The sequence below is a fragment of the Gymnoscopelus microlampas genome, assembly GCF_963454915.1.
Source record: "Gymnoscopelus microlampas genome assembly, chromosome: 5".
NCBI classification, from domain to species: domain Eukaryota; kingdom Metazoa; phylum Chordata; class Actinopteri; order Myctophiformes; family Myctophidae; genus Gymnoscopelus; species Gymnoscopelus microlampas.
In genome coordinates, this window is record NC_139942.1 from 9,762,598 (window position 1) to 9,783,306 (window position 20,709).

Below are 20,709 nucleotides of genomic sequence, written 5' to 3' on the forward strand. Positions count from 1 at the left end.
CCGGGGAAATTGCAGAGTGTGGTTGCGCCGACGCCGGTCGCGGGTCGCGGCCGCCGGGACTCGAGGAATACGCCGGAAGAATAACGTTGGAGGCTGCGCCAATTACATTGTGTCTTCACTCCTGAGATCGCTTGCGTTTCATTTTGAGAGGATTGATCCCCCCAAAGATCATGTTTTTGCATCGAACGGTTACATTTTGCGCATTTGTGGCGCCCCCTATGGGTCAAAGTGGAAATGCTTTTGGGGATTTCTTGAGTAAACCAACCTTGACATGTGATTCAAATCTGGGATCGATTGGACGTTTCGTTCGTGATGTATGGCATTTTTGGTCAAACGGGCCCCTCCCGCTAACTTTGGAAGCCATTTACGGACGAACGGTACGGACTATCAAAATTCCGCTTGGATAGTTTTATCGCATGGGTCCATAGATCACGTGTACCGATTTGTGTGAGATTTGGAAAAAAATTGAAGGAAAAGGAGCAAAAAGTGTGTTTTGAAGAAAATTCAAAATGGCGGAAAATCTGTCCTGACGCAAATGGGCGTGGCCTATATGGCGAGATGCGTCGTGACCCAAGGAATCCAGGGAAAAAGAAATTTTGATTTTACGACCTACGGTTCAAGAGTTATAGGCCAAAAGGTAAAGTGGGCTGTTATAGCGCCACCATGTGGCCGACTGGTGTGATTATTTTCTTAATAATTTTGCAAAAAACTATTAACCTCCCCTCCAAGTCTTGTAACTCTAGCCCTTACGGTTTCCGAGAAAAAAATACTTGAATGGGAGTTTTTGCAATTCCCATTAAAGTGGATGGGGAAATTTAATGCACAAATAAATCAATATCAAAAAATCTATCCTGACGCAAATGGGCGTGGCCTATATGGGGAGATGCGTAGTGACCCAAGGAATCCAGGTGAAAAGAAATTTTGATTTTCGGACCTACGGTTCAAGAGTTACAGGCCAAAACGTAAAGGGGGCTGTTATAGCGCCACCATGAGGCCGAATGGTGTGATATTTTTTTCATTAATTTCGGACAATATTATGAATTTTCCCTCCAAATCTGGTAACTCTAGCTCTTACGGTTTCTGAGAAAAAAATACTTGAATTTGAGTTTTTTCACTTTTCCATTAAAGTGGATGGGTGAATTTAATGCACTAATAAATCAATATCAATTAAACTATTTAACCAATGTCTTAGCAAAATACAAGCGCACGATTCCCGATTTAGATGGTCATTTTGATATATGGCACAACATTAGGGGATAAAAACTGTGGGAGGAGATGTGGTTCGAAATATTGTTTATCTTGAAGTGGAATAAAGTGTATAGAGTACTATAGTCTGGTTGCCCTGTTAGGGCAACCACACTAATAATTCAGTAGTAATAAGTATCGGCATCAAAATATACTTAAAGTACCAGAAGTAAAAGTAGTAATTATTTGAAGTGTTCAAATGCATAAAATGTATACAAAATGTATCATTAGAAAATAGCAGATCTACAAGCTTACAACGCATCAGGCACTAGGGATAAGTGGGCACCAAAACCATCTTGGCACTAAGGACAGGAGGGCACTAGCGACACATGGTTACTAGGGAAATGTGGGCACCTTGTCAACTGGGAACTGGGCACTTGGGACATGTGGGCACCAGGACAACTGGGCACAACTGGACAGCAACAACATGCTTTGTTGCTGTCTGGGCCAGGCCAAAAGGCATGGCCGAGACTATGTTTTGCACCCTGTCTGTCAGTCCATCCGTCCGTCCGTGTGTCCTTCGCCCCCTCTGTCTGTGGACAGCTAATGTCCAGCATGCACTGTTAGCTTGATCGTAGCGAAACTGTGCACACACACTCCCTGGATGCCAATTCAGAACCCCAAATCACATAGGCCTGTTATAGCGCCACCAGGAGGCAGCCTTTTGCAAAACAATTTTTTATGACATTACTCCTACAAATTTGATCCAAACATCACACAGATTAGGACACAGTATCTCTAGTCATTAAACGAAACAGGTCTTTCAGATTTTTCATATTCCATCGTGATTGGCTAAGAATGGCTTCCAAAGTGTCTGTTTTGAACAAAATGCCTGAATTCATGGACACAGCATGCAATTTCCATGTAATTTTGCACGCACATTCTCACTAGGCCGATGAAGAAATGACACTTCAATTCTGCCTCGTGGTGGCGCTATAACAGGCCAATTCATGTTTTTACCTATAACTGCACCGATCTGTGTAAAAAATATAATATGTAAGGAAAACCCATAGAGGTATAATATAACCCTTTAAAGCCTTTAAAATAAAACCCTTTGCCGTGCATTATTCACATCTGCGTTTTTGTCAAACAGGTCCCTCCCACAAATGTAACGGGCCAATCATATTGTCACCTCACTCCTGAGATCACTTGCTTTTCATGTTGAAGGGACTGATTCCCCAAAAATCATGTTTTTGCATGAAACGGTGACATTTTGCGCATTTGTGGCGCCCCCTATGGGTGAAAGTGAAATGCTTTTAGGGATTTGTTGAGTAAACCAACCTTGACATGTGATTCAAATTTGGGTTTGACTGGACCTTTCGTTCGTGAATTTTGGCATTTTTTGTAAAACAGGCCCCTCCCACTAAATTTGGAAGCCAATTACGGACGAACGGTAAGGACTATTACAATGCCGTTTGGATATGTTTATCGCATGGGTCCAGAGATCATGTGTACCGTATTTTTGTGAAATTTGGAGAAAATATGAGGGAGGAGAAGCTAAAAGTGTGTTTTTTAGAAAATTCAAAATGGCGGAAAATCTATCCAGACGCAAATGGGCGTGGCCTATATGGGAAGATGCGTCGTGACCCAAGGAATCCAATTTTGATTTTACGACCTACGGTTCAAGAGTTATAGGCCAAAAGGTGAAGGGGGCTGTTATAGCGCCACCATGTGGCCGACTGGTGTGATTCTTTTTTTAATAATTTTGCAAAAAACTATTAACCTCCCCTCCAAGTCTTGTAACTGTAGCCCTTACGGTTTCCGAGAAAAAAATAATTGAATGGGAGTTTTTGCAATTCCCATTAAAGTGGATGGGGAAATTTAATGCACAAATAAATCAATATCAAAAAATCTATCCTGACGCAAATGGGCGTGGCCTATATGGGGAGATGCGTAGTGACCCAAGGAATCCAGGTGAAAAGAAATTTTGATTTTCGGACCTACGGTTCAAGAGTTACAGGCCAAAAGGTAAAGGGGGCTGTTATAGCGCCACCATGAGGCCGAATGGTGTGATATTTTTTTCATTAATTTCGGACAATATTATGAATTTTCCCTCCAAATCTGGTAACTCTAGCTCTTACGGTTTCTGAGAAAGAAATACTTGAATTTGAGTTTTTTCACTTTTCCATTAAAGTGGATGGGTGAATTTAATGCACTAATAAATCAATATCAATTAAACTATTTAACCAATCTCTTAGCAAAATACAAGCGCACGATTCCCGATTTAGACGGTCATTGATATATGGCACAACATTAGGGGATAAAAACTGTGGGAGGAGATGCGGTTCGAAATATTGTTTATCTTGAAGTGGAAGAAAGCTATAGAGTACTATAGTCTGGTTGCCCTGTTGGGCAACCACACTAATAAAGTATACATAATATTTATTTATTGTCTCCGCCAGGCCGAAAGGCATGGCGAGAGAGTATGTTTTGCCCCCTGTCTGTCCGTCCGTCCGTCCGTCCGTCCGTCCGTGTGTGTGTGTGTGTGTGTGTGTGTGTGTGTGTGTGTGTGTGTGTGTGTGTGTGTGTGTGTTTGTGGGTGTGTGGGTGTGTGTGTCCGTGTGTCATTCTGTCATTTTGTGTACAGCTCCGGCACCGTTGGATTGATCACAGCCAAACTGTGCACACACACTCCCTGGATGCCAGAGCAGTCTGCCCCACAATTTTCACATAGGCCTTTTATAGCGCCACCAGAAGGCCGCTTTGTGCAAAACAATTTTTTTGGACAGTACTCCTACAGATTTTGCCCAAAAATCATGCAAATCGGTACACAGTATCTCTATTCAATAAATGAAACAAGTCTTTCAGATTTTTCATATTCTATCTTGAGTGGCTAAAAATGGCTTCCAAAGTTTGTGGGAGTGCTCCGTTTTGAACAAAATGCCTCAAATCATGAACACAGCATGCAATTTCCATGACATTTTGCACGCACATTCCCATTAGGCCGAGGAAGACATTTTTGAAATCAGCCTCATGGTGGCGTTATAACAGGCCCATTTGTGTTTTACCTATAACTGCACCGATCTGTGTAAAACTCTGTATGCGCACTCCCTAGAGGTCAAGGAAAACCCTTTGCCCTGCATTTTTCACTTCTGCCTTTTATAGCGCCACCAGGAGGACGACTTAGGTAAAACACATTTTTGGATATTACTCCTTCAGATTTTATCCAAATTTCACGCAAATGGTACACATGATCTTTATAGTCATGTGATCAAGACGGATCTGTTTGATTTTTCATATTCCATCCTGATTGGCTAAAATTGACATCTAAAGTTTGCAGGGGGGGCCCGTTTTGAAGAAAATGCCGCAAATCATGAACGCAGCGTCCGATTGCGGTGAAACTTTACACGCACATTCGCACTACGTTGAGGAACAAATGACACCCTTTTAACATTGCCATATTATAGCACCTTTTCTTTTTTATATTACTCCTACAAATTTTGTCCAAACATCATGCAAATCGGTACACATTATCTCTATAGTCAAGTGATCAAGATGGTTTCGTCCGATGTTTTATATTCCATCCTGATTGGCGAATTCCAAACATTGCTGGCCCATAATAACCTACTTGACCTGGCGGAGACCTGTGCTCCGAGGAGCACTTTTTCTAGTTTATAATATAATACTGTATTCATGAAGTGTTACCACACATACTGTAAGCTCCAGTCTAGAGATGAACACATGATTTTACTCTAATGTGTTTCAGAGATGGCTCCATTGAATCCAGCAGACCAGCCTATAACGTATTCAGGTAGGTCTTCTGTTTTATTATCACTCTGTATTCCGAGGTGATTCAGTTGTACTGGTTGTTCCTCTCTCTGTATTCTAAGGTGATGCATTCTACTTAGGGTTGCCACTTTTCAGAAATTGAAATAAGGGACACTTCCGCACAGGCGAAATGTTTTAGGGGGAGCCAGCCCCCCAAACCCCTGAAATGTATAGAACTCTATGATATATATATATATATATATATATATATATATATATATATATATATATATATATATATATATATATATATATATATATATATATATATATATATATATATATATAAAATGTATGAAATCTATTTTTTTTTTTTTAAAGTGGAGCCAGCCCCCCAAACCCCTAAAATACATAGAAATCTATGTATTTTGGAACAGTTATAACTATAAAACATAATAATACAACACAACAGGTTTTACACCTGCATTACACTTAATGTACCATACAAGTCCTATTCATACCATAATCACAAGGAAATGCAATGCTTCAACCATACAGCACACATGTATTGTATAGCTTATATTTTGCAGTTTGAAATTGGCAATTGTTTCCATGTTTCCAAAATATGAAAAAGTTGAATAAAATAATAATGCTTTGGAAAATGTTATGAAATAATGTAATGTAAAATATACATGATTTGAACCTGGTAAATTTACCCTTCAACTTATTGTTTATAACATAATGACATCCACAAGTGTTATAGTAATAGTTGAAATTAGGCCTTAAATGTCAAATGTTCAAGCATGTTCAAATGATGTATATTAACCTTATTTCAGACCATCTTCTAAAGCATACAGCCTTCTCAGGTGCCCACTCTTAAAATCTAAATGCTTTGATTTAATTGACATGATTTCACATACCACATTAGCCTCTGGCTTGGCAGACAAGGAACTGTGTGACTTCTATGCTGCTTGCTTCACACTTTACTGTACAGTATGTTTACATTATTATACCTAAAATACAAATTTTGTCCAAACATCATGCAAATCGGTACACATTATCTCTATAGTCAAGTGATCAAGATGGTTTCGTCCGATTTTTTATATTCCATCCTGATTGGCGAATTCCAAACATTGCTGGCCCATAATAACCTACCTGACCTGGCGGAGACCTGTGCTCCTATTGGTTATTTTCAACAGCTTGTAGAAAAATATGAACTCGGAATCAGAGGATCAAAGTTGATGAATAGTTCTTAGTTTTATAGCTTAGCTTCCATCATTGTTACATTCAAGAAGGAGACAGTCAGGTCAAAACTTGAGATCTTGTCCGTGGGCAAAACGTGGAGGACCTTCAGGGTGCAACTGTCTGTCGAAGACAACTCGTAGTCTGCTCATATACTGTTTAGATCTAATCTAATAACCTGCACAATACAATTGTATGTATACATGGGATGATCTCATGGGTGCTGCCTGGCACATGGTTAAGTCATATGCACTGGCACATGTTTAAATCACATGCAGATAAAAGTGGGGCACATACATTGTATTCTATATAACATGCACTGCTGTAAAATATCCTATATTCCCCCCTTTGTGGCACCCTAGTGTCACAACCTAAGGGGGAGCGTACCTAAACACAATACAGCGATACAACGATATAATCAGGACCAATGACAATGATAATAACAAAACAAGTATATGATAATCAACAATCACATAGACAAATATAAAGCCTATATAAACGGACTCCACACCGCCGTCAGGTCCCCCTCAAAAAGGAAAGACAAGCAGAAAGATTAGACACACACAACAGAGGCCAAATGCATACAGGGTGAATGCTCACACCCAATGCATGTAGCCCCTCTTCGTTGTTAAACACATCAAATACAGCCATTATACAGTTAACTATACCAACTGGGCTGTAGTACCGTGCTTGTCAAATAAAATACACAATCGGCAATCACCTTAACACACCACAGCCATCAAGAAATGGCCGATCTACAAGCTTCTCCAAGGCCACTTAAGCAAAAACGGGCCAAGGAAGGACGTTCCACCAGGTGGAAAACAGTCATATCTTTTTACATGTTACACAGCATTACGGGCCATAAATAGCCAACATGATTACCTCAATTGTGTTTTAATTTGAAAGCGCTGCACAAACACATACAAATCTCAATAGTATAAATACAAGGCACAATTGTAATTAGTTGTAATTAGTGTAGTCAAGGCATATACACCTAACATAAACAAGTGGTGTAATAAATGTGATTAATCCATATATACATCAAAAGAATCCCTATCACCCATGTCAACCTTGTCGTCATCATAACCTAGAATGCGTGTGGCCTCACTATCTACCTCGCCAAGGCGCACGGGCGGAGACAGAACGATGTGCTGCCCAACTGCCGCCCCCATCACACGTTTAACCATGGTCTGAAGCAGTGGGATCACACAGCATATTAATAACAAAAACAACACTAACACCAGGCCTAGGATAAATCCGACCCTGGCCAAGCTCGCTCTCCAAGAAGATGACAAAAGCCATCCCAACCAACTGGTATCCTCACCCCCCTTAGTGTGACTGACATGTTCGTCTCTAAGTGTTTTCAACAGTTCAAGAGCCCCCGTGATGTTCCCTCCTTCTCCGGTGTGGATTGGAATTACGGTGCAGCAGTCGCTGCCTATTTTTGCGCAGGCCCCTTGTACCTCCGCAAAAAGTATATCTAGGAGGAATCTATTTTGTAACGTCATTGTGGAAGTGGCATGCAGTTGTTCACTAAAGTACTCAAACGTAGTGATGGTAAAATTGATGAATCGTTGCTGATTATACCACAAAAAATGTATCCAACGACCGTTTGTTTCAGGATAAAAGAACGGATTAAATTGCAGCGTCTCCTCTGGCATAGCTCTATGCTCCCATGGAATATTCATCGGACCAAACGGGCCCATTTCCACCTCTCCATCAAGAGTGAATTTCAGGTCTTTAACGCCCTCAGCACCTTTCTTGCCCGTTACATCAGTTGATCTTTTAAGTCTAGTCGAATTCCCATGCAGTGTCAAAATTGACAATGGGCCAGTGAGCATAACAGGGGCACACACTCCAATCCAATTACGCTCTAAATAATCGAGAATTTGCTCACCCCCACAATACCAAAAAATGTCAGCTACTGAACGAGTCCCCCCTTGCAAGCTTGGCAGTGGGAACCCATGACGTATAACCGTTCCATCATCAGACTTGCGTTCATGAATATGAGCGTTATGTGCGATCACTTCCGTACATTGCATAGGAAGATCCGTCCTATTGTTACAGGCCTGTCCTTCCACGTAATCTGAGCACTGCAAATCAGTCTGAGTTGGACCGGATACAAGACAAAGTGGGAACACAATTCCCTTAGGAACATTTACAAATGGCGGCACAAATGCATTGCCACTTAGAGTGAGCAACTCAAAGTCCTTACATCTACTGGATTTGTACAGGTCCACACCTGCTTCGTTCTGTTGCATGAATGACAGAATGCATTGAATATAGCATTTCTCCTTTACTGCTGTTTGCAAATCTTCAACACATTGATTTGGTTCAAAAGGTAAAGGTTGAACCCAGGGTGTTCTATTAGCATTATAACACGTAATACAAGTTTCTGTAGTCACACGCTGAGCCGAGAATCGCATCCATTCATGAAACAAATTCTTTTGACCACGTGCTGTGACCTGCTTATTAGTAGACACAAAGGCTTGTACTGCAGTTTGCTCCACTCAGTGAACTTAGTAGTTGACAGTTGTTTTGAAGTAGTTAAAGTGTTTGTTGTTGATGTAACTGATGCATGTGAGGGTGTTGTCGTTACCGTTGTGGGTGTAATCCTTTCAGTTAATTGTAGAGGTGTTACAGGCCTACTAGTCCCCACTTCTACAGGCACAGTCGGTAAGTCGATCTGCCTCAACTCGGCTTCAGTCAGAGTTACAAGTGCTTCTTCTACTTCCTCTGATATTACTGTTCTAAATGTTAGAGGTAGAGGTTCTATTGTTATATCATTTAGCCCTTCCGTCCCCCCTTCTGTGCCGACAGGCACAGATGGACTAAGAACAGAATCTGCATGTAAGGTTGTAAAAATGGAAAACAAAGCCACCTCCAACGGTTGTGGAAGGGTAGGATCAGGGGTTCGGGGAACGGAGTCCGATGCCTCCAAGGTGGGAGTCACAATCTGGACCTTCACCGTGGGCGGGGCTGGAATGGAAGTTACAGTGTCCAGTATTGGACTCAAGTCAGATAAATATAGCAAAGTTGGGAGGCCCGGCGCAGCCGTTAACGCAACCTCCACTGTTCCGAAAGGACAACTGCCTGCAACTTCTCCTTGGTCTTCTTTCCATCCATAAGCTGCAAGTGAGTGAGCCGTCGAACTGCCTCAATATCTTGCTCACGCAATGATTTTTCCTTCGCCCTAACACTCTCGATATGGTGTGCCAAGTTGTCAGTGTACACGTTGCGAGTCATGGACTGTAGACCAACAATTTCATCCAATATAGATCTGACCTGCCTAGGTAGTCCCTGCTGAATTTTATCCCTTAATATGGCCTCTTCCATCTGATTGTCCTCAGGATTCTTCCCAACGATATCCCGCCATTGTTGGTATGCTCTGGCCACGTAAGCGCGGGGGTTCTCATCGTCCCCCAAGGAATTGATTATGATACTATTCGGATGCATGTTAGTTTGATACATCTCCTTCAATACCTGGCCCAAACGCCCTCTGTATGCCGAAAAGAGTTCTGCATCGAAAACAGCTGTATTGACATAATGTCCGAGGCCGGCCCTGTCAAAGACACGAGCCAAAGAAGATCGCCCGATCTGGGCCATAAGCAGGCGTTTGAAGTCTGCCATAGCTGGATTAATTCCAGTGAAAAGTTCGTCCAATTTCGAAAGCCAAGCATGAGCACCCTCTGTGATAGAAGGCAACCTTTAGGTCCACGAATCCAGCTCTGATTGGGAGACTGGCTTGTAGTTTAATTCATTCCCACGTATAATCACTGGAAGAGAAAGAGACGGACCAAGTACAGAATATTGCCCGGAAAGAGCAGGTTCCGAATTCTGCCTAGACCGCAAATCATAACGTCGGCCCAATTCCCCTTCTAACTGGTCTTTGTCTGTTTGAAGTTCCTTTTCCTGTATCTCAACCATGCTTAACTCGTTCAACAGGGATTTTTCCTGTTCCCCATTTTTCTCGTGGTCTTCTACTGAGTGTAAATCCCGCATGATCTGGCGTTTCATGCTGCTTACGCTACGTAAGCTTCGAGTTAATTTTTCCAAATCGCTTGGAATATCTTTATAGCTTCTCGGGGTGGCGTCGACTGATGGAGTGCCTGGTTTAGTACCTGGTGTAAGTTTTCCACGCTGTTCAGCTTTTGCTAGAATATCTTTGATCTGGGAATCATAGCCTCCGACCCCATGATCCTCGTGTCGGTTGGTATCCCTCTCAGGAGGACCACCGGTTCCAGGCCTGTCTGGTAATGTTTCCAAACCGTCTTGGCTCTGCTTCTCTCAAGGACTTTATTATGATCATCTCTTGTCTCATAATTACCCTCTGCAGTAAGAACAGGATAAATGCCAATTGAAGTATTCTTATTATACGGAGGAGGAAACAGTGAGAAGGCTGTTTCAGTCAGATTCTTTTCGCCAGGACGTGGTCTGTCCTGGGTTTTCAATTTTGCCTCAGCAGTTTTCTGAAAGGCTTTAATCGCAATCATTTCCTGTGTACGTTTCTTACCAGTCTGGTTCATTTTATAAGTGTCAATCAAAATTTTTAAAGTTTTAATGACATCGAGGTCGAACGTTCCCTCGATCGGCCATGGCTGGAGTAACTTGGGCCAACGTTTATTCCATTTCTCAGAAAATTTACCAATATCTGAGATATGTTCATATCTTGATTGGACTTGCTCAACCGGCGTCGTTCGACTCATTATTAAATCTGGCGGAGATCCACTTATGAATGACGCGCTAAGATGTGTGTGTGTGTGGTCCCTAGACACTCAGTATTAGACTGCTGACCTATCACAGGACCCGAAAATGCCGATCTATATACACTGCCTAGCAGAAACTAAACTACATAAACTTGCCTAAATCTTCACTCCCCACGACTGGCTTTTTAAACACCCGACAATTCCTGTTCTGGGCTGTTGCACTCAACTCAAACACAGTAACAGAAACTGAAGGTATACCATTGAACCTCAGGTATTGACCCTTGGCAAGGATACGTGTCCCGGAGGAATTTCACGCAGGAAACCTCACTTGGCCATGGTTGTTGGAGCAAAAATAACAAACAATCTTACTATCTCTCCCGGTCAGTTTCAAAGTCCTGCAACTTTTATTCATGCACTCAAACAGGGCCACACTCACACAGCGTCAAAGAGGATCTCGATTATAAATGTAAGCTGATAAAGATTTTTCTTTAAATACACAAAGATACTGAACTCTATTAAGTTACAAAGATTTATTAAGTTACTTCACTTTGGTAACTAAAATGCAAAAATGAGAAATGTATTAAGTTACTTCATTTATCAAGTTACTGGAAGATGTCAGAAATATAGTGTTTCCAAAAGCATACTATAGGCTGCTCCTTCCCCCCTTTTTTTTTTTTTTGTGTAGATAATTTATGTATTTATTATTATTATTATTATTATTATTACTATAATTATTAATTGATGTACTGACTAATTAATCAAGCAATGGACAATGTGATCAAATAAACAAACAATGAAGTAATCAGCCAATCAGGAAGACAATGAAACAATGTTTCACTGGTCAATACACTAGGTCAAATGAATGCAGCCTAAACACCCCTCCCCGCTCGATAAAATGAGTGAGACACTGCCGAGAACCTGTCAATCTGCCCGATAGTTAATGTGTGTGAGGGCGTGTATAATCTTACACGAAAGTGCAGCAGACAGCAGGTAGTCAGCTGTGTCCAGACGTCAGCCAAGGGGGTGCGACCTCCAAGTGGGCTGTCCCTGAACCAGGTCTGCTTCCGAACCTATCAGAGCTCAGACACAGCGGAAAATAATGAGGTTACAATGAGATCAGCCTCACATGTCGTCATTCACAACACAAAGTAGCTCAAGAAGAGAGAGGGAGCAGGGTGGGGTCCCTGCCGGAAACATATAATTAGTGGAACAAAGACAACAAACTTCATTAAGAGGTAGAGAGAGAAAGAGGGGGGGGGGGGGGGGGGGATGTCACTATGTGCTTAATATCCGCTTCAGACCACACGTAACAGCCGCTCATACATTTTAACAGGAAGTAAAGCCGGTTATATTCAATCCAGCAGGTATAAAGTCAGTGAATATTCACTCAATAAATTGTCAGCTGATATATTGAACAGCTGCTCCTATGGTAGGAGGTAATTCAAAGCTGTTATATCCAATCCAGCATTTATAATGTCAGTGAATCATACACAAAGCACAAAATGTTCCCCCAAAGTCATTTGTGTCCTCTGTGTTGGGAAAATCATGTGTCTTCAAAATCTCTCAAAAATAGCCGATGTACGAGTTCATGAGGCTGTACATCCACTATTCCCGAGTACACAAAGCGTGTATTGTCTCTCCGCTCCCGCTCTCCCGTCCTCTGCTAGGAGCAGTAGGGACAGACGGAGATACGAGGTTACAATAACGGACAGACGGACTGCGGAGGAGAGGAGCCAAGTAATCCCTCCGCCAAAGTAATCTATACTCTATGTGCTATCTAACGTGTGTAGCTGAAGCCCGTGTTTAGGTCAGAACACACTGTAATCATTATTATTATTATTATTATTATAAATAGACCCCGCTATCAGGGCACATCATTGACAATATCACTAAAGCTTTTATATTCAATTTGAAACACACAAACACATCACTCACAGAAGGCACGGCCGGCGCACGTAACGGAGTGTACACTCAATACCACTAGTGTCGGTTGAATCATCAGATCATATTCCACATTTCCAAACTATGATATAATCTAATATCAACCAGTACGTCAGTCATTAGAACCAAGAATAACAGGCATCCCTATTAACTCTATACAGGCTCAAATACTTGTCAGCATTCTCAGCATGTAATTACTAATTATTAATTAGTGATTTGGGACCGAAACTACAGCATTTTCAGCTAAAATGTCATGACCTAATTTAATTAAAAACCAAACAACAGCCCCCTTGTGCTGACATGCGAGTGCTCTTCTTCACTTCAAGCGCTGAATTCTCAGAAGTATTTCTCTCTTTCTTTTTATTTTTAAGTTGTCCAAACAGCAGTAGGCCTACTGACTTCTCTCTTTCTTTTTATTTTTAATTTGTCCAAACAGCAGTACCAGAGTACAGCATGAAGTATAGTGCACCTACTTCATTCAGTTATCATGTACATTTTATTGAATACATTGTATTCTTAAATTTTGTCATCCTACTCAGCCAATTTAACCCTCTGTTACCCAAGTTCACAGTTGCGTTTAAATTGCGACGAATTTTTTTTTAAGCAGACTTGCCCTGGGGGTGAAAGCGTACTCGCAGCGCGGGATGAAGGGTGATCAATCCGCTTCGTCTCTTGCTGCCGGCACGTCTGGATACGCCGTGGAGCAGCTCTGTCGTCCAGGCAATGTGTCACGTCTGCGGTCTGCTCTCTCGTCCAGATGTCATCAACGTGTGTGTCCCGTCGTCGCAAAAAGTCTCGATTGCTAGCTCGCCAAGATATTGGTTATTTTCAACAGCTTGTAGAAAAAGATGAACTCGGAATCAGAGGATCAAAGTTGATGAGTAGTTCTTAGTTTTATTTAGCTTCCATCATTGTTACATTCAAGAAGGAGACAGTCAGGTCAAAACTTGAGATCTTGTCCGTGGGCAAAACGTGGAGGAACTTCAGGGTGCAACTGTCTGTCGAAGACAACTCGTAGTCTGCTCATATACTGTTTAGATCTAATCTAATAACCTGCACAATACAATTGTATGTATACATGGGATGATCTCATGGGTGCTGCCTGGCACATGGTTAAGTCATATGCACTGGCACATGTTTAAATCACATGCAGATAGAAGTGGGGCACATACATTGTATTCTATATAACATGCACTGCTGTAAAATATCCTATACTCCGAGGAGCACTTTTTCTAGTTTATAATGTAATACTGTATTCATGAAGTGTTACCACACATACTGTAAGCTCCAGTCTAGAGATGATATGAACACATGATTTTACTCTAATGTGTTTCAGAGATGGCTCCATTGAATCCAGCAGACCAGCCTATAACGTATTCAGGTAGGTCTTCTGTTTTATTATCACTCTGTATTCCGAGGTGATTCAGTTGTACTGGTTGTTCCTCTCTCTGTATTCTAAGGTGATTCATTCTACTTAGGGTTGCCACTTTTCAGAAATTGAAATAAGGGACACTTCCGCACAGGCGAAATGTTTTAGGGGGAGCCAGCCCCCCAAACCCCTGAAATGTATAGAACTCTATGATATATATATATATATATATATATATATATATATAAAATGTATGAAATCTATTTATTTTTTTTAAAAGTGGAGCCAGCCCCCCAAACCCCTCAAATACATAGAAATCTATGTATTTTGGAACAGTTATAACTATAAAACATAATAATACAACACAACAGGTTTTACACCTGCATTACACATAATGTACCATAAAAGTCCTATTCATACCATAATCACAAGGAAATGCAATGCTTCAACCATACAGCACACATGTATTGTGTAGCTTATATTTTGCAGTTTGAAATTGGCAATTGTTTCCAAAATATGAAAAAGTTAATAAAATAATAATGCTTTGGAAAATGTTATGAAATAATGTAATGTAAAATACTAGAGTCTCGGGGGGCTACGCCCCCCTCGACCCCAGCCGCGCACGGGTCTCTAGGGCTGTGATGGCGCGCTTATTTTGGGGTACCAAAATGGTGGGATAGAACTTTCCAAAAGTTAAAAAAAAAAAAAATTTGAAAAAAATGTTTATATTTCTTTTTTACGTGGGGGTCCGCGGACACCCTGGGAGTGTTGGGACCCCCCTGGAACATGGCGGACCCCTTCGGCTGTTTTTTTTTTTTTCATGAAGGTGTTTGCTTGTTTCTGGCGCAAATGTGGCAACACTGATATTCAATATGGGGGACCCCCGGGTCCCCTGGGAGTGTCGGGACCCCCGCCAAACATCGCGGACCCTTTTGGACCACCGCGAAACATCGCATGCAAGAGGTTGCACATGAACTCTGCAGCCGCACTGAGGCGCTCCAACACAAACACTCTGATGCTCCCCTAAATCCATTCCAGGGTTTGAAAATACCCACTTGACAAAGGGGTGACGTGCATCACCGTTCCAATGACCAATAAACTCCACTTCGGGATTTCGCAAAGACCCACAAAAGCGTGCAGTAGTCCACACACACACACACACACACACACACACACACACACACGCACACACACAGCGTGCTGAGAGCTAAAGGGAACTAACCTCGCATCACCAGTCTTTCCAGTTTCCACCTCGGAGGAAATAAAAGGTAACACAAATGGTGTACACGAAATTTGGTCCGCCTCGCGGTTTGGGTGTCGCTGGGCGGTGTTCGGCGATGACGCTAAGGAACAACATGGCCGACCGTAATGTTGTGAGTTTGTGTTGGCCGCAATTAATTATGCTTCGAGGGGGCAGATGTGTGCTGAGCAGTGTGAAGTGGCCTACAGGTTGCGCGAAGATATTGTGCACGTTGTGGCTTGTGTGGTTAGTGACATTGATATGTTGTTTTTGTGTTTAGTCCCACACAGTGACAGGTTTTTTTGGGGGGTTTTGGGTTTTGCAATGTATTATAGGATACATGATTTGAACCTGGTAAATTTACCCTTCAACTTATTGTTTATAACATAATGACATCCACAAGTGTTATAGTAATAGTTGAAATTAGGCCTTAAATGTCAAATGTTCAAGCATGTTCAAATGATGTATATTAACCTTATTTCAGACCATCTTCTAAAGGGTAACCGCCTTCCATACCGACATCTCGCCACTCCGACTAGTGGCTTCCGCGTGCGGTTAAGGTTAGGGTTAGGGTTAGGTATAGGGTTCGTTAACGTCGGAAAGGCGACATGTCGGAAAGGCAACATGTAACCCTTCTAAAGCATACAGCCTTCTCAGGTGCCCACTCTTAAAATCTAAATGCTTTGATTTAATTGACATGATTTCACATACCACATTAGCCTCTGGCTTGGCAGACAAGGAACTGTGTGACTTCTATGCTGCTTGCTTCACACTTTACTGTACAGTATGTTTACATTATTATACCTATTAACTGAAAAGAAAAACTGAAAAAGTTTGCCTTATAGGATATATAATCTTCTGTCACACTTCATGGCTCCCTCCCTTGAATTAAAACGTGATGACATAGATAGACATAGATAGATAGATAGACCTCATCTTGATTCCATTCACCTGTTTGACTCCCATAGCTCAACGTTCCTCCACTCACACCTTATTTTAATTAGGGAGACACTGTTGGGCTGCTACGATCTTTATATTACTCAAGATGACGGGAAGACGGTGCATTACTCGTTTTAAACTTAAACAGTACACTAAAATATGAATCTGAAAACATTGAAGGTTAGTAATAAGTAGGGGGCTGTCCCCGATTCAGTATTTATCTAGTTGACTCAGAGTCGGGGGTTTAATGCAACTCGTTGACAAGTCGTTTTTATATAGAAAATAGGTCTTTATGACCTATTGGAGACTACAATTGCAAGTGTTTCAGAAACTTTCAGTGCTGATTTAGAGCACATTACAGAGTGAAGTGCAACAGAGCCATAGGCTATGAATATGTTTTGAACATTTAAAAGCAATGAATCAGAATCAGTTTTATTGTCACTTCCATAATACACACTAGGCATACAGGGGAGCAAAATACCGTTCCATAACTCATGGTGCTTCACATTTAAAAACAATAGACACATTAAAAAGAGGCAAGGCCGTTAAAAAACATTATATAAGTTGTCACGGTGTGGTTCTGGAGGTGTAGGAGGACTCAGGTGCAGAACGACAGAGAGAGGCCGAGCAGTGAATATTCAAGGAGGTTTATTTAACAAAAACCGACACAAGGAACACTTGGAACAAAGAACTTACTAGAATAACTTGGAAATACTCGAGGGACTAACCACATCAAAAACGACGACGAACTGACAGGGGACCAAACACACAGAGGCATACATATAGACAAGGACTAACTAGACACAGGTGAACACAACAGACAATCAACATTGGGATAGGCGAGGGGACTAAGGGGACACAGGTGGAAACACTGGGAATCACAGGACTGGTTAGACAAGACAGGTACGGATAACTAAGCAGACAGGAAACACAAGGAACAATACTACACAATAAAACACCAGGGTAACAGACTACACAGAACTAAAATACCAAAACAGAACAGGAATACAAAGTAAAAGTCCAAAAGTAATAAACACAGACAATGTCCAAGGGCTGAGGAGTGGACCGTGACAGTACCTCCCCCTCAAGGGACGGATTCCAGACGTCCCACCACTCAGACATGGAACGCTGAGCGGGGTGGGTGGAGGGAGTCTGGAGGAGGGAGACTGGGGCAAGGGACCAGAGAAAAGGGGTCTGGGGACAAGGACCACAGGCGGATAGCCTGGTGGCTGGACTGGGACGGTGCAGGTGGCACCCGGTAGAACCGAAGGGTGGGGCAGGTCTGGAGGACGGCCAGGCAGTTGGAAACACCCGGGAGGACCAACAGCAGGACGACCAGACAAGACCAGCCACACAGCAGATCGGCGAAGTCGGCACCACTGCTTGGGAGGAGGGTCTGGAGGACGACCAGATGGGCGGAGCCACCCAGGCAAACGTCGAAGTGGGCACGGCCGCTTGCGAGGAGGGTCTGGAGGACGACCAGATGGGCGGAGCCACCCAGGCAAACGTCGAAGTCGGCACGGCTGCTTGCGAGGAGGGTCTGGAGAACAGCCGTGCAGGTGGAACCCATCTGGAGAACAACACTGGCTGGGCCACACAAGGGGTAGAACCACAGGAGAAGGCCGGTCATCTGGTGACCAGGGGTCGCAAGACAGCGAGGGGACCTGGATGCCGGTCAGCGGGGTGCCAGGCAGCAGGGTGCCGGGCAGCAGGGGGCCGGGCAGCAGGGTGCCGGGCAGCAGGGTGCCGGGCAGCAGAGGGCCGGGCAGCAGGGTGCCGGGCAGCAGAGGGCCGGGCGGCGGAGAGCCGGGCGGCGGAGGGCCGGGCAGCAGGGTGCCGGGCGGCGGAGGGCCGGGCAGCAGAGGGCCGGGCAGCAGGGTGCCGGGCAGCAGAGGGCCGGGCAGCAGGGTGCCGGGCGGCGGAGGGCCGGGCAGCAGGGTGCCGGGCAGCATGGTGCCGGGCGGCGGAGGGCCGGGCAGCAGGGTGCCGGGCAGCAGCGAGCTCAGTGGCGGCGAGCAGGGCAGCGGCGGAGAGCAGGGCAGCGGCGAGCAGGGCTGCGGCGTGCTGGGCTGCGGCGTGCTGGGCTGCGGCGGCGAGCTGGGCAGAGGCGGCGAGCAGGGCAGAGGCGGCGAGCAGGGCAGAGGCGAGCTGGGCTGCGGCGGCGAGCTGGGCTGCGGCGGCGAGCAGGGCAGCGGCGAGCAGGGCAGCGGCGAGCAGGGCTGCGGTGTGCTGGGCTGCGGCGTGCTGGGCTGCGGCGAGCTGGGCTGCGGCGAGCTGGGCTGCGGCGGCGAGCAGGGCTGCGGTGTGCTGGGCTTCGCTGGGAACCGTGGAGCAGGCACAGGTGGGGGACTGGAGTTGGTTGTAGGCCTGGAACGGATGGGTATGGTGACCTGGTGACCCACGGAAAGGTTTCCCCGTCTGGTGACACAACGCGGTCCTCCCCGAGCCAAACGGGTGCCCAGGTATGGATCTAGGGCTGGCTCAGGAGCATAGACCGGGATTTTGATCCTGCTACAGAAATAGGCCATCAGGCTCACCATCGGGGGCTTCAGCTGGTCAGGGCAGGCAGATGCAGACGCAGGCTGGAGGCCCACAAGCCCGAGTCTAACCGACTGGGGCATGGGCTGGTCACTGGCAGGCTGGGAAGCAGTGGGACCAGAACTGGGCAGCTGAAAGCCATTCAGCCTCTTCCGGACCACATCGAGGTGAGGAATGAAGTGGCTCACCCATGGCCTCTCACCGAACCATTGCTGCTGGATTGAAATCCTCCCCAGCAGCTCAGCATGCTGGCTGGGAGGTGAAGAGATGAGGCTATTCACAGCGGAGTCAAACTCCTGTACCTTCTGCCGAAAAAGCTGTCGTTCTGCTGAGTCCATAATGGTCAGTTCGTACTGTCACGGTGTGGTTCTGGAGGTGTAGGACTCAGGTGCAGAACGACAGAGAGAGGCCGAGCAGTGAATATTCAAGGAGGTTTATTTAACAAAAACCGACACAAGGAACACTTGGAACAAATAACTTACTAGAATAACTTGGAAATACTCAAGGGACTAACCACATCAAAAACGACGACGAACTGACAGGGGACCAAACACACAGAGGCATACATATAGACAAGGACTAACTAGACACAGGTGAACACAACAGACAATCAACATTGGGATAGGCTAGGGGACTAAGGGGACACAGGTGGAAACACTGGGAATCACAGGACTGGTTAGACAAGACAGGTACGGATAACTAAGCAGACAGGAAACACAAGGAACAATACTACACAATAAAACACCAGGGTAACAGACTACACAGAACTAAAATACCAAAACAGAACAGGAATACAAAGTAAAAGTCCAAAAGTAATAAACACAGACAATGTCCAAGGGCTGAGGAGCGGACGGTGACATAAGTGCTGATGCATTCAAAGTGCGATATAGATAAAGTGCTATTCATCCCTCAAGATGTTAGTTTTGGGGGCAATAGTGGCGAGCGTTCAGGGTTCTGATGGTTTGGGGGATGAAGCTGTTGGATGACCTGCTGGTGCTTCCCCTTAAGCTCTTGAACCGCCTACCAGATGGCAGGAGTTCAAAGAGATGATGGGAAGGGTGGGAGGAGTCAGTCATTACTGGCCTTCCTGACACATCGATCTGTGTATAAGTCAGATATGGGGGGGAGAGGGACACCTGTGATCTTCTCTGCTGCTCTCACTATCCTCTGTAGGGACTTGCATCCGTACAGTTCCCATACCAGACAGTGATGCAGTACGTCAGAATGCTCTCAATGGTTCCTCTATAGGATGCCATAATAGAGGAGGGTGAATTCACTTGTTTCAGTCTCTGCAGAAAGTACAAGCGTTTCTGGTCTTTCTTGGTGAGAGCTGAGGTGTTAGTGGACCATTTGAGGTCATCAGCAATATGCTGTAATAATACTTTTTCCACAGCAGTGCCGTTGATGGTAAGTGGGGTGACCGTGTGCACACTGGGGCCACTTAATTAAGACAGAAGTTCTCATAATTGGCTCTAGGGAACAGAAAGAATCAATAAGAAGTAGGCTTGGTAACATCACTGTAGGAAGTAACTCTACAGTCAAGAACCTGGGAGTTATAATAGACTCTGAACTGAATTTTAATACACATATAGGTCAAGTTATCAAGATTGCCTTCTTCCATCTGAGGAATATTGCATGAATTAGAGCATATCTGTCGCTGGATGATGCAAAGACATTGATCCACGCTTTTGTTTTTTCTCGCTTGGATTACTGCAATGCTCTTTTCTCTGGACTACCAAAGAAAACAACCGACAGACTACAACTCGTTCAAAATGCGGCAG

At 44.1% G+C, this 20,709-nt stretch overlaps 2 protein-coding genes across 2 annotated transcripts in view; both read left to right on the forward strand.

Annotated features, from left to right (window-relative positions):
- Positions 1-12,577, forward strand: part of LOC311045913 (butyrophilin-like protein 1) — a gene marked incomplete at its 3' end in the record, with an annotated part of 54,445 nt that extends 41,868 nt beyond the window's left edge. The window contains exons 6-10 of the mRNA XM_084057985.1: positions 9,016-9,211; positions 9,546-9,576; positions 10,422-10,448; positions 11,877-11,957; positions 12,569-12,577. Of these exons, the coding sequence (XP_083914111.1) occupies positions 9,016-9,211; positions 9,546-9,576; positions 10,422-10,448; positions 11,877-11,957; positions 12,569-12,577 (344 nt within the window). The remainder of the gene's footprint in view (positions 1-9,015; positions 9,212-9,545; positions 9,577-10,421; positions 10,449-11,876; positions 11,958-12,568) is intronic.
- A 1,598-nt stretch (positions 12,578-14,175) lies between these two features.
- Positions 14,176-20,709, forward strand: part of LOC311045914 (GTPase IMAP family member 7-like) — a gene marked incomplete at its 3' end in the record, with an annotated part of 16,060 nt that continues 9,526 nt past the window's right edge. The window contains exon 1 of the mRNA XM_084057986.1: positions 14,176-14,223. Coding sequence (XP_083914112.1) covers positions 14,181-14,223 — 43 coding nt within the window. The 5' untranslated portion in view covers positions 14,176-14,180. The remainder of the gene's footprint in view (positions 14,224-20,709) is intronic.